At 39.9% G+C, this 13,711-nt stretch overlaps 1 protein-coding gene across 1 annotated transcript; it reads left to right on the forward strand.

Moving 5' to 3' along the window:
- Positions 1 to 4,201: 4,201 nt before the first annotated feature.
- On the forward strand, positions 4,202 to 11,844 carry LOC114826001 (ATP synthase subunit delta', mitochondrial-like). Its single transcript, XM_029105513.2, has 2 exons — positions 4,202 to 4,617; positions 11,317 to 11,844. Exons 1-2 carry the CDS (start codon positions 4,360 to 4,362, stop codon positions 11,659 to 11,661), a joined length of 603 nt encoding a protein of 200 aa, XP_028961346.1. The 5' UTR covers positions 4,202 to 4,359; the 3' UTR covers positions 11,662 to 11,844.
- The last annotated feature ends 1,867 nt before the right edge of the window (positions 11,845 to 13,711 follow it).

The raw sequence follows: 13,711 nt of genomic DNA on the forward strand, positions 1-13,711 counted from the left end.
AAAGTTAATCCTTCCATCAAACAAACACGGGACTACATTCATTGCTAGTCCAATGAAGATTAGTGAAGGCAAACAAACACACCCCTAAATGTTTTATTGCTGTTACTGCACTCCAACCTTATGTGGTTAGGTTTATTTGCACAATTCGCTAATGGTGTTTGTTTTTCTGGAAAGAAAAGATGATGATTTTCGATCGAAGAGACGTCTGTTGCAGCTGCCCTAAAAGGAGGGTTTGCAAATAGGGCCCAACCCTCATAATTTGGAGCCCCTAGGTGATGTTTTGAAGTGGAGCCCTAAAGTTCTCTAACCTTCGATCTTTTATATGTTGATATGTATAAAAAAAATTCCTCTAAATAGATAAAAAAAAGTCTATTTCTACAACAAATATCATTAAAAATTAATATCAAAAAAAGAAAGAAATACAAACATTACTTAAATATTACAATTCTCACATTTTTAATGCAAATGTACTAATTAAGTTTCCATAATCTAATTTTTCGATCAATTATTTTTCAATTGCCTATGATTTTTTTTTTTTTAATTTTTACCAAATTTGGGGGCCCTCCGAAGTAGGGTCTAAGCAGATGCTTACTTCGGCTACATTCAGGGCCCACCTTGTTTGCTAATTTCTGCATCCCATCATATTTGGTGATAAGCTTTCTTGTATACCCCTCATGCTGATCTCAACATATTGTGGATTAGAGATTACGTAGTCCTTCATTTGCCAATTAAAATGGATCTTTCATTCATGATTGTTCAGGTTTTGACGTTATCTGATTTATAATTAAGAGTTTTCGTACAATTCTACGACTTCGTATCGATGGCATAACCATAATATAGCATAATCAACTTTTTAATCCGACAAAAAACACCATACTCTTAATTGTATAGTCAATAGAGTCCGGCAACAAACCAGTCAATCCGATTAAAATAATTAGTATAGTTTCACATACTTTCACGTATATTTCTAATTATCAAAAGCATTAATAACCATCTATTTGCTAATAAACTTTAGTTTTAGTTTTAATTTTTTTTGTAGAGACATCATTAAAGAGTATTTATGATGTGAACAATTTTGATTGTGAACACAATATTATATGAAGGGAAATTTTATTTGAACTCATATAACCTCTTTCTACTAATTAAACTATTGATATCTCTTTAAACCCAAATTTACTACCTAAATCACCCTCACAACCCAATTCCATATGTAAATTTATCTTTACACCCATTCAAAACATTAAAAGCCACGTAAAATTCAATACACTTAAAAACTTACCAGGTTGACAATATGTAATTGCCGCCAAAGATACATTTGTGACACACCCCGACCGAGATCAAGGTATGTTGGCCGTCACGTGAGAGCGACGTAGCCATGTGCACAGTGCGGAAGCAATAATGATAAGAAATATATGAATAATTAAAAACCGAAATACTAGAGTGCACTACTAAACAAGAAGTGTTAGGAGTAAGATCCAGAAGTAACACTCCTAATCAGAGCATAAAAGTCTAGGTGTAGTCCAGTAGGATAAATACTAATTATACAATACCAGGAATGTCCTACTATTATTTAAATAGGTCAAAATTGCCGACGTCCTCAAGTCACCAATAACAAACTTACTTAAAACCTGGAGGGGCGCAAAATAGAAAACGTGAGTGGGCAAAAACAAATGTTTTACAAAACCATTTCATTTATCAACATATTTAACCCCTCTATGTAAAAAATGTATAATTTTTCCCATAATCAAGATATAAGCATATACATAAATATATATATGAAATCATATCAATTCAATTCATGCTTCACATAATCATATTCATATGTATGCCATGCAAAGATATAACAGAGTAAGCAATTCAGGTAAGAATAATTTTATAGAAATATAACATGCTATCTGAACCCCTGTGGTAGTCTGTACAGCTAAATTCATAGCTCAAAAGTCACTCTAGCCGGAGTCACTACAATGACTTATACGGCAACATACTGCACAAGAGTCGGAACCAAACAAAAAGGTCTATACGATAATAATGGGTGTAATACAATCATGCTCAATACTACTCTCACATAATAGTTGGGCGATAAATCGCTAGTCACCTACGAGTCGGAACCATAAATAAAGTCTGTACGACAAGAATGTGCACCTAAATTGGATCCAATATGAGCATATGGTGCGAGAGGTGACATAATAAACAGGTCTGTGCCATATCTATGGCTAAATCACAATCACCCTAAGTGCAGTTTTATGAGCTCAACATTATTCAATTACATATCGCATCATTGACAATTCACATAACCGAACATAACCTACCTGAGCTTACCTGAGCGTCCACAGCACCACAATTATATATATAACGCATCACATACCAATTCATACTTGAATTATAAACTTATATGCATGGCATTTATGGCATACTATCATTTAAACACATATTTCAGGGAAAATATCAAGTATATACTATATACTGAAAACCAAAAGCCCACTCACTGGTAAGTCGAAGGATCGTAGCGAGTTGCCCTTGGATACGCTAGTCCTCGGGATAAGTCTCACCTATATGCGAATTAACTATAAAAATGTTATTTTAAAGCACTTAGACAAAACTATCTAATAACTTCTCATACATAGATCAAATTGGGTATATGAATAACCACAGTGACCTACACAACCTCAGGATCATCCCTAAATTTTCAGATTAATTTTTAGACCCTTCACACACCGCAACGAGCCGGCGAGTGCACGGCGAGTCGCGCAAGAAATCTTGACGGATTCCCTAACTGCCGTTAGGAATATTTCCCAAAATATTCCATTAAAACCCAACGGTAACTGTTAATCCTAACTGACGACGTTAACATATTCCGTCAAAACTGACGGAATATTCCCCTTTCTTCTCCAGTGAGTCGCCGGTTTCTGGGTAAAACTTTAAAACCACTATTCTCCTTTGTTTCTTCACCATTTTTCATGAAATTTGAACCATTGGAAAGCTAACAACATGTAGAATCACGTTATACAAGTTTCAAGGCTTAAATTTCACTAGGTTTTCCCCGAGAAAGCTCGATAATTCGGCTTACCTAGAAACACGTCGATCTCAGTCCTCTGACGTCCAAATCCTTCCAACGAAGTACCCCGAGACTCGTGAGGACCTCCTTAAGCTTCCTATGACCTTAGAATTCCCTGAAACACAAGGTTTTATGTGTGCATGAACAGTGCACAAAATCGGGGTTAGGGTTTCTCGGGTTTTCGAAGCATTCACGTCCAAATAAGGGTACCAATAGACTCAAGAGGTTACAATGAGCAAGAACCTTACCTTAAAAGCTTCGATCCGTGCCTGAAATGGGGAGTTCGAAGCTTGTCCGTACGAAGAAGGGAAAGAGAGAGAGAGTCTGAGAGAGATGAGAGGGTACGAGAGATAAGAGAGGGAGTGAGTGTGGTGTGTGTGTGGTCCACGCGGGTCACCAATCCAAAACCACAAATAACCTCTAAGTCTCAATATGATACACACATACACTACAGTCTCAACGTCTAAGGATAAAACCGTCCTTTCACGTCCTCTAGAATAAAATAATGCACATCTCCGAGACGGGCTGTGACATTTGCCCAATAGATTAAAAGACTACCTTTGAGTTCCTATTTCTTTTGATTTCTTGGTTCATAGCACAAAACATTGGCGACAACTTGTTTCCCCTCGTTGACAATGTTGTTGCTACTAGTCCAATATTTTTGTATACATACCTATCTTAAAAATAGGTTCAGTACCAGCACAAGCCTACTTTAGCACAAACCAGGCTGCTCTTCTTGCTCTCAAATCCCCACCTAGGCAGCCTGTCATTTCTTGTTGAGCTGGAATTCAAAAAACAACAGTTTTGGTGGTAGTTTACCAAACAATATATGCCAACATCTTCCAAGCATTTAGGGGTTGCATTTGCCGTGCAACCAGTTTGATGGAGGGTGAATGTAGGGTAAACATTGTGAAGTGTTTGATTATTGGGTGTGTGTTTATTAATAAATTTTAGTTTATACTTAACTTTACCTTATATTTAATGATAATTATGTTATAGAGTAAAAAAGACAATTCACAATTAGGAGTCCTCACGAGCTCCGAATGAATCAACCACTAAGTAAATTGAGGAGAAATGAGGAGTCAAACATTGTTAGTACCAAAATATGTTTAATGGGCCCAAACTGACTAAAGCCCACAACGGCCTCAAAAATTCCTATATCCATTTCCTCCTCTATTTCCACGTGCCGAAACGGCAGAAGCCATTTCCGAAACCCAAACCAAAACCTCTACCCGAACTCCACCCTCTCTCTCTCTCTCTCTCTCCGACCCTGCGAGACCCGAGCGACCCTTCACTCCGCCACCATGCTTCGCCGAGCCACCACCCTCTTGACCCGATCCACGATCCCCCTCAGGGCCCGACCCTTCTCTACCGACGTCGCTGAGACTGCCCCAGCCGATTCGACTTTCAGTGATGCCTGGAAGAAAGTGGTGCCTCACATAGATCCCCCAAGGACCCCATTGACCTTCATGAAGCCTAGGCCTGTAACCCCGTCATCGATCCCCACTAAGCTGACTGTCAATTTCGTGCTCCCTTATGCGTCCGAACTTTCGGCGAAAGAGGTCAGTTTTCGGAGATTTGTTGTGTGGCGTTTGCAATATTTTGATCTGAGGTTTGATTTAAGATTCAGGTGATATGGGTTTTGTATGATTTATGGTGGGTTTATCTGGGTTTGGTGCTAATTGTGATTTTTCAGGTCGAATTTGTTGTCCCTAGTTTGAATTGGGTATTCTGTTGTTTTGAGTAGGTTTGAATCGGTTTGGAGCTAATTCAGTATTTATGTCAATTCACGCTTTGATTTTGTTGTGAACTTATATGGGTTTTGTTTTTAATTGTTAATTTACTGGGACTGGAGCTGTTTTCGGATTATTGATTGGTTCGAGCATTTTCGCTATACGACTTGCAAGTTCAGTGTCATTGTACATCTTTGATTGACTGATCAATGTAGGAAGGTGGATTATGATATATAAGTTCTAAGGTGTATTGAAGGATTTAACCATTTCATCTAATAGGTCTTCATATCTTCACAGTGATGCAATGCTACTTACAAAAGACGCCGCCGCATTAATATTTTTCTGCTGTTTATTGTATGGGACTCTGTGTTTTGCGTTTCTTTGTGGAAGTCCATTTTTTCAGAATAAGAGTTAACCTTTTGGTTCTTGGTTCAGTATTTTGTTTCGATGGCAAACTTCCATCTAAATCGTGGTGATTATTCTTGTTACACAAAATGTCTTTGCTAGATTGATCTTAAGCATTTCTCTGTTTCGAATTTTGAATGGATGCATTATAGCATTTTCCAATCATCGTTATCCATGTTTTCACTTTGATCTATTTATGTGTGTTACATTTTTCTCTATTACAAGTCATATCCTATACTGTTTAAAGTATTTAACTCAAATACAAATGTGAACAGATGTGGAAACTAAGTTTCTTTTAAAAAGTTTGTGGAGTTGTCAATCTGATGAGAAACCAATACTGCTTGTAATGAAAACTAAATTTCCAGCTAGGGATGGAAAACGTCTAGTGTGAAATTCCATTTTGCTCTCCTTAATCAAGCTCTGTGATACCTTTTAGTCATTTTGATTGGTAAATGGGTATGGAGAGAAGTGTTGGAATCTAAAGGTCTTCGCCTAAGCCGATCAAAGACAGAATATATGGAGTGCAAGTTCAGTGCAAATGGAGGCCAAAACGAGTTAGGGGTGAGGATCGGAGATCAAGAAATACCAAAGAGCGACCGTTTTCGTTACCTAGGATCTATCTTGCAAAAGAACGCAGAATTAGATGGAGATCTCAACCATAGAATACAAGCTGGATGGATGAAGTGGAAGAGTGCATCCGGCGTATTGTGTGACCGCCGTATGCCACTGAAGCTCAAGGGAAAATTTTATAGGACGGCAATAAGGCCGGCGATGCTGTATGGCACAGAATGTTGGGCGGTGAAGCATCAACACGTACACAAAATGGGTGTAGCGGAGATGAGGATGCTTCGTTGGATGTGTGGGCACACGAGAAAGGATAAGATTAGGAATGAGGATATCCGGGGTAAAGTAGGAGTAGCCGAAATTGAAGGAAAGATGAGAGAAAATCGGTTACGGTGGTTTGGACATGTGCAAAGAAGGCCTACTGACGCTCCGATTAGAAGATGCGACTATGGGACAGAGGTTCAGGGCCGAAGGGGTAGAGGAAGACCTAGGAAAACTTTGGAAGAGACCCTAAGAAAAGACTTAGAGTACTTGGATCTAACGGAGGACATGACACAGGACAGAACACAATGACGTTCTAAGATTCATATAGCCGATCCCACTCAGTGACTTGGATTTTCCAAGTCTCCAACCGAGAAGTTTTCCTCACTCGGGAAATTAAGGGAACACTACCTCAACCTACATGCTCCACTCACAAAGCTTCAACATACAAGCTTCAACAAAAGAAAATTCAAAGAACTTAGCGAATAAGGCTTTGGTGTATTTAACACAATACGTTGAAATTAAGGAAAACTTATTTATTGATATCCCCGATAAGTTACAAATATGTACATATACTTGAGTCAAAATAAACAAACAAGATGGAGCCTTCACAAAGGTTGCTTAGGAGAAGTCTTAGCAGTCGGTAGAGCCCCAGAAAGAGAAGGCACTGGAGGGGGATCATTCGGAGCCTCAGTACTGGACAAAACCCTAGAAGGAGGAGGCATCAGAGGTTGATCATTTGGAGCTTCATTACGCGGTACAGTCCCAGAAGACGAAGGCAATAAATGCCTTTGGAACAAACCCACAAATCTCTGATGATCAAGTAAAACCTGACCATCAGATTCCTTCATCTGGTCAAGCTTCCTCTTCATGTTTGTAGCATAGTCATGTGCGAGCCGGTGCAACTGTTTATTCTCATGCTTGAGCCCTCTAATCTCTTGTTTGAGACTCATCACTTTAGCCGCCAATGATTCAACTTGACGGGTTCGAGCAAATAGGCGTTGGGCCATATTAGACACAGAACCTGCACACTGAACACTGAGAGCCAGAGAATCCTTAACAGCCAACTCATCAGACCGTTTGGAAAGTAGTCTGTTATCTTTGGGAGTGAGAAGGTTCCTGGCCACTACCGCAGCGGTCATATCATTCTTCATCACGGAATCCCCAACGGTAAGAGGACCAGTAGGGGAGACGAAGGATGGGCGCCATATGTTGTCTGGAGAAGGCGGGGCTGCCTCTTCAACAAGGTTCAAGTCAAAACGACGGTCGGAGGGGCTAGACATTTTCAAAGGTGTTGAAAAAAGAGGAGGTCGGACAAATCAAGATATTAGAAGTGCAAGAATGGAGCTTCTACTGGTGGATATTCAAGTGTGCTTTGGAACTTAATGTCAGCCTCTATAAAAATCTGCACTCGACGAAGCTTCAGAAATCGAAGAGGCATTTGCTTTCTCAAAAGCTGGGCTGCTCAGAGACCACGAGGGTCGATCTCAGAAATCGAAGAGGCGTTTGCTTTCTCAAAAGCTGGGCTGCTCAAAGACCACGAAGGCCGATCTCAGAAATCGAAGAGGCTTGCTTTCTCAAAAGCTGGGCTGCTCAGAGACCACGAGGGCCGATCTCAGAAATCGAAGAGGCACCTACTTTCCAGCCTTGTCAGCACCTGTCACATGCACTCAGCTTTGCGGAAATTATGGGCATTCTGTCAAAGATTTCTGGCGAAGTAGAAAGCACATGAATCGTACTGTTCAATCACCAACTTCCCACACGCAACAGTAACTCATGGGTACCACTGATAACTTTGCCAAAGTTCTCTGACAAAGTTGAGACACGTGAAGCTTGCAGCTCCCGCTACATCGCTCTGACCAAGAAGGGTACAATAATTGCAAAGAAACAACACTAACAAAGTTTAGACACATAAATTTTGAAGGTCTAGCTACCATATTATTACCCACAAGGGTAAAGGAACAGTACCACTGCTGGATAATTGGAAAGTCCCGGTGTGTCAACCTCTGTGCTTCGTGGCAAGGTGGACTAGCAAACATGCCTAACCTTTACTCACATTCGAGAAAACACTCCCAACAGGATTGCTTGCTCCAAAATCGAAGAGGCACCGCCCTCCGAATCTCGAGAGCCAGCCTCCCAACATGATTACTTTCTCAAAAATCGAAGAGAAGGTAAAGGAACAGTACCACTGCTGGATAATTGGAAAGTCCCTGTGTGTCAACCTTTGTGCTTCGTGGCAAGGTAGACTAGCAAACATGCCCAACCTTTACTCACATTCGAGAAAACACTCCCAACAAGATTGCTTGCTCCAAAATCGAAGAGGCACCGCCCTCCGAATCTCGAGAGCCAGACTCCCAACATGATTACTTTCTCAAAAATCGAAGAGAGGGTAAAGGAACAGTACCACTGCTGGATAATTGGAAAGTCCCTGTGTGTCAACCTCTGTGCTTCGTGGCAAGGTAGACTAGCAAATATGCCCAACCTTTACTCACATTTCGAGAAAACACTCCCAACAAGATTGCTTGCTCCAAAATCGAAGAGGCACCGCCCTCCGAATCTCGAGAGCCAAACTCCCAACATGATTACTTTCTCAAAAATCGAAGAGACACCGCTCTCCGAATCTCGAGAGCCAGACCCCCAGCAGGATTGCTTTCTCAAAAATCGAAGAGGCATTGTTCTCCGAATCTCGAGAGCCAGATCCCCGACAGGATTGCTTGTTCGAAAACCGAAGAGGCACCACTTTCCCAACTTCAAGAGCTGGATCTCCTTGGATAAAGCTTGTCTGTAATCTTCACACGCAACATCAGCTTTCCAGATACCACAGACCACTTTTTCAAAGTGCTATGACAGAGTTAAAACATGTGAAGCTGGCAGCTCCCACTACCGTGCTATGACCAAGCAGGGTAAAGGAATAGCATTATTACTTGATGTTAGGGAGACTCCTATATATGTCGACCTCCATCCCTAACGGACAGGCAGACCTGCAAAAATGCTCAACCCTTTCTCTTATCTGAGAGAGCACTCCCAACGAAGCCTTTCGAAATATTCAGCTTTCTTTCCCCCCGATAATACCTCTGTAAACAAGCTATACTAGAGCAAGATTATCTCATATCATCAGGGTTAAAAGCAAGAGTATCCCATATCATGTTTTTTCCCTGTCTTTTCCTTTGGCCTTGTTCTTACCTGCAAGACAAGGAGAAAGAGAGCAATCAGTCAGCACTTGGAATCAAGCTTCCAGTCAGGAACTGACTGCCTGGAACCCCTTACCTGATTACTTACCTGGCATTGCTCTCGAGTACTCATCTTCAACATCTTAAGCTTCCAGGGAAGATACCGCATCTGCCTGGGGAACAGATAGGGCAAGTGAGAAGGATACAAGGAAGCATGTGGAGACAAGCGTAACAGCACACGTGCCGATACATCCACTACTCTGTCAAAAGCAAAAGTATCCCATATCAGCAGGGTCGAACATACTCTAGATTTGATGGACTTGTTTTGACCCTCAAATTCTTCAGTCGGCCTTATACTCTGGAGGAAACCAGAAAACCCTCCAGCCCGGTTTAAGAATAAGCCTGTGGAAAGTTACTTCTTCAAAAGCAAAAGTATCCCATATCATCTCTTCTCATTTTTCTTCTCTTTATCCTTCATGCTGCCTGCAAGATAGGGAGAATGTGAACAATCAGCCGGAGCTCTGATTGCTTACCTTGTCTGTCACCTCTTTCAGCAGATCCCCTAGCCCGGCGACTTGGGAGACTCCTACTACATGGTTTGTATCGCGCTTGACCAAGTCTGAAACTACAAGTAAACTTCAAGTGAAATTGATACACATTACCTTGTGCATCTCCACCAGTTACAGATACCACCCTGGATAGAGGAAGAGTACTTCCAGAGAAGATGCCACATCTACCTATGAGACAGATAAGGCAAGTCAAGACGATACCACACTCCGGTACTTAGAAGTTTAATGGTTACGAGATCATTCTCTCACAATATTTCCTAATGTCATTTGTACTAAATCATTCACTTGTACTCACTAAAGGAGAGCTTGAACCTATGTACTTGTGTAAACCCTTTACAATTAATGAGAACTCCTCTATTCCGTGGACGTAGCCAATCTGGGTGAACCACGTACATCTTGTGTGTGCTTTTCTATCTCTATCCATTTATATACTTATCCACACTAATGACCGGAGCAATCTAGCGAAGATCACAAAAAGTGACCGTTTTCGCTACCTAGGATCTATCTTGCAAGAGAACGGAGAATTAGATGGAGATCTCAACCATAGAATACAAGCTGGATGGATGAAGTGTAAGAGTGCATCCGGCGTGTTGTGTGACCGTCGTAGGCCACTGGAGCTCAAGGGAAAATTTTATAGGACGGCAATAAGGCCAGCGATGTTGTATGGCACAGAATGTTGGGCGGTGAAGCATCAACACGTACACAAAATGGGTGTAGCGGAGATGAGGATGCTTCGTGGGATGTATGGGCACACGAGAAAGGATAAGATTGGGAATGAGGATATCCGAGGTAAAGTAGGAGTAGCCAAAATTGAAGGAAATATGAGAGAAAATCGGTTCCGGTGGTTTGGACATGTGCAAAGAAGGCCTACTGACGCTCCGGTTCGAAAATGTGACTACAGGACAGAGGTTCATGGCCGAAGAGGTAGAGGAAGACCTAGGAAAACTTTGGAAGAGACCCTAAGAAAAGACTTGAGTACTTGGATCTAACTGAGGACATGACACAAAACCGAGCGCAATGGCGTTCTAGGATTCATATAGCCGACCCCACTTAGTGGGAAAAAGCTTTGTTGTTGTTGTTGTTGTTGTTCAATGTTATGACCCAAAGTCTCTTCCCAAACTGGCGAGTGTTAGAGAGTGGTTAAGTTCACGTCCATGGTCCATCTTCTGATATCTTTCAAAACCATATTTTTAAAGATGTGCTTGTTGCCTTTTTTCAGTGCCAAAACTACTGTTTTGCCAGACAAAAAAAACTAGTGTTTGTTGAAGAATGATGAGCAATAGATGCCCCTTGCTTTGACAGAACTCGATAATGTAACAGTCAACTTTTTTTAGTGGTTGAGCCCCACCATGTCATTTGCCAAACATTATGACTATGTTGAGACTGAAACTTTTTAGAATTAACATTATCTGTTGAGTGTGATCAGTAATTCAAAGATGTGATGGCAAGGGTCTTAAGTTGTGTTTATATTTGATTATATATCTGCAGATTCCGAAACCGAAATACGAAGATGATATTTGTACCATAAGTTTTACTTTTTAGGATTCATGTCTTAACAGGTGGATATGGTAATAATACCAGCAACCACTGGCCATATGGGTGTTCTTCCTGGACATGTAGCAACAATTGCCGAGTTGAAACCCGGGGTCATGTCAGTGCATGAAGGAAATGATGTCACAAAATATTTCGTCAGCAGTGGTTTTGCATTCATCCACGCCAACTCTATTGCAGACATAATTGCTGTAGAGGCTGTCCCTCTTGATCGTGTCGATGCAAGTCTTGTCCAGAAGGGGCTTGCAGAGTTTACCCAGAAGCTCAACTCAGCGTCGACTGACTTGGAGAAAGCTGAAGCCCAGATTGGAGTTGATGTGCATAGTGCCCTAAACTCTGCTCTCACCGGCTAGTTTTACTAGTCTTTGTGATGTTGATTTAGTCCGTTTGTACCCCCTGTCACATCTTTAAGGTGCTGCAATTCGACACTGATCGGTCTCTTGGAGCCAATATTTTCTCCAAACTGTCGTTTTTGTTTCTCTTGCAGTTCTGTGTCGAATGTGGAATTGGTGATAAAATAATACTGGAATTTGATATTCTTGTTTCATACATGAAAACAAAAGGGAGGTAAGAGCATGTTTGGTATTCTACTTGAATCTAACTTTTTAAACTCAAAAATAATTTTTAAGTTTTAGGTTTTAAAAACTTGTTTGGTAGGACTATTTTCAAAAACTGAACTCAAAACTAACTTAAAAATATAGTCTATTATCTAAAAACACAAAAGGTGAGTTTTTAGAGTTTTTAAACTTAAAACTCAATCCTTTTTTTTCTCTCCCTCCACCCCTCTCACTCCAAAGCTATCTTGTCTCTTTTCTTCTTTCTCTCCGCCTTCTCTATTTATTTTTTTACCCTTTTCGTCTCAAATCTAATCCGTTCTCTTCATTCTCTCGGTTCTTTCTCTCACTCATCTTCATATCTATCTCCTCTGATCCTCTCACTTCTTTCTTTTTCTTTCAATCATCTTTTACTTTTTTTCATTCTCTCTCCTCTTTCTCTCTTGACTCATTCTTTTTAGATCTCTTTGTCTAGTTTAAGTTGTAAGATTTAAAATTTTTAAATTGCATACCAAACAAGTTTTTAAGTCTTGAAGAAAATTGTTTTCAAGAAAAATTCTTAAGAAATGTTTTGAGAAATTATAAAAAATTTCAAATAGGATACCAAACAAGTCTTAATATTTTTTGTTCTACAAAGCATGTAGAATGTAGTTATATAATTCTACAAGTAATTACGAAATAATTCCAGTCTCCTGGACTCAATTGCAAAGTGGCTTTCAATCCCAATATCCCATAATTCCAATGGATTTATAAGCAATTATGTGTAGTGTGTAAAGGGTCACTTATTCTGTTTCGGAGAATGCAGAAAGCAAGAAAATGAAGGGACTATTCTGGCCATGGACAAATTTGTAGCCGGAATTATGTAGAAGGATGGTGTTATCTATATATTCATTTTTATTTCTCAAACATTATCTCAACTTTCAGCTGCCGGATCGAATAACTACTTTGATGACTCAGACAATTGGCAAAGAACTAAAAGACTAACCCTTAAAAAGCCTATAAATACGTCTTTCGACTCCTCACAAAGGGTTAGACATGTTTTTTACCTCACTCAAAGTGCTTCGTTTACCCTCTTCCTCACATCCTAGCTTGATCGTCGGAACACTTGGGCTGCTCACGCTGTCAAGGGCAACTTCGGTATTTAGATCTCATAATTTATTGTTTTGAATAAATGAAAGTGGAATATTTAACATTTTTTTAGTTGTGTAATCCCTGCCCCTCTCGAATTAGAAAATTTTTAATTTTAAGAATCGCCAAATTTCACTCTTGTATTCGTGCTTCAAAGCGGCACACAATACCGAGCACCACAAGGCACTTTACTTTTTGACTTAAAAAAATGTGTGATATCCCCACATCCCATTTTACTTTTCACATACTTTTTTAATTTTCGATCGTCGAATCGGATGAATTGAATAAGATTAACGGACAGAAATTATCAAGGGTGTGTAAAAAGTAAAATAAGGTGTGTGGATAGCACATTCCAAAAAAAAACTTACTTTTGCCGATTGCAAATCCAAAAAATGCACTTTGTTATGTGCTCTTATTTTTCTGCATTTTATGACCACATCTCCAAGTTTCAAGTTCATTGTATTTCTCTTGTTCTAAATTTCTTTTTAGTACTGTTACTTAGTATTACGATCTAGTGGTATTGTTCTTCGTTTGTAAGTAAGAGATCTTAGATTTGTTCTCACCCAAAGGAAAATTTGACCCAACATTGTTGCAAGTTATTATGAGGCTTAGCACACTCTCTCACCCTCTCAGTATAATAATATCGTTTGTAAAAAAAAATAAAATAAATATATATATGTATTTTTAGTTCTAACCAAGGTATAAAATATCGATGATATCG

This window comes from Malus domestica, chromosome 07 (genome assembly GCF_042453785.1).
Source record: "Malus domestica chromosome 07, GDT2T_hap1".
Classification (NCBI taxonomy): domain Eukaryota; kingdom Viridiplantae; phylum Streptophyta; class Magnoliopsida; order Rosales; family Rosaceae; genus Malus; species Malus domestica.

Excerpts from the sequence above, each read along its gene's own strand:
- LOC114826001 (XM_029105513.2), top strand. The coding sequence starts at position 4,360 with ATGCTTCGCCGAGCCACCACCCTCTTGACCCGATCCACGATCCCCCTC. Across the intron at positions 4,618-11,316 it reads CCGAACTTTCGGCGAAAGAG|GTGGATATGGTAATAATACC; the intron begins GTCAGTTTTCGG and ends ATGTCTTAACAG.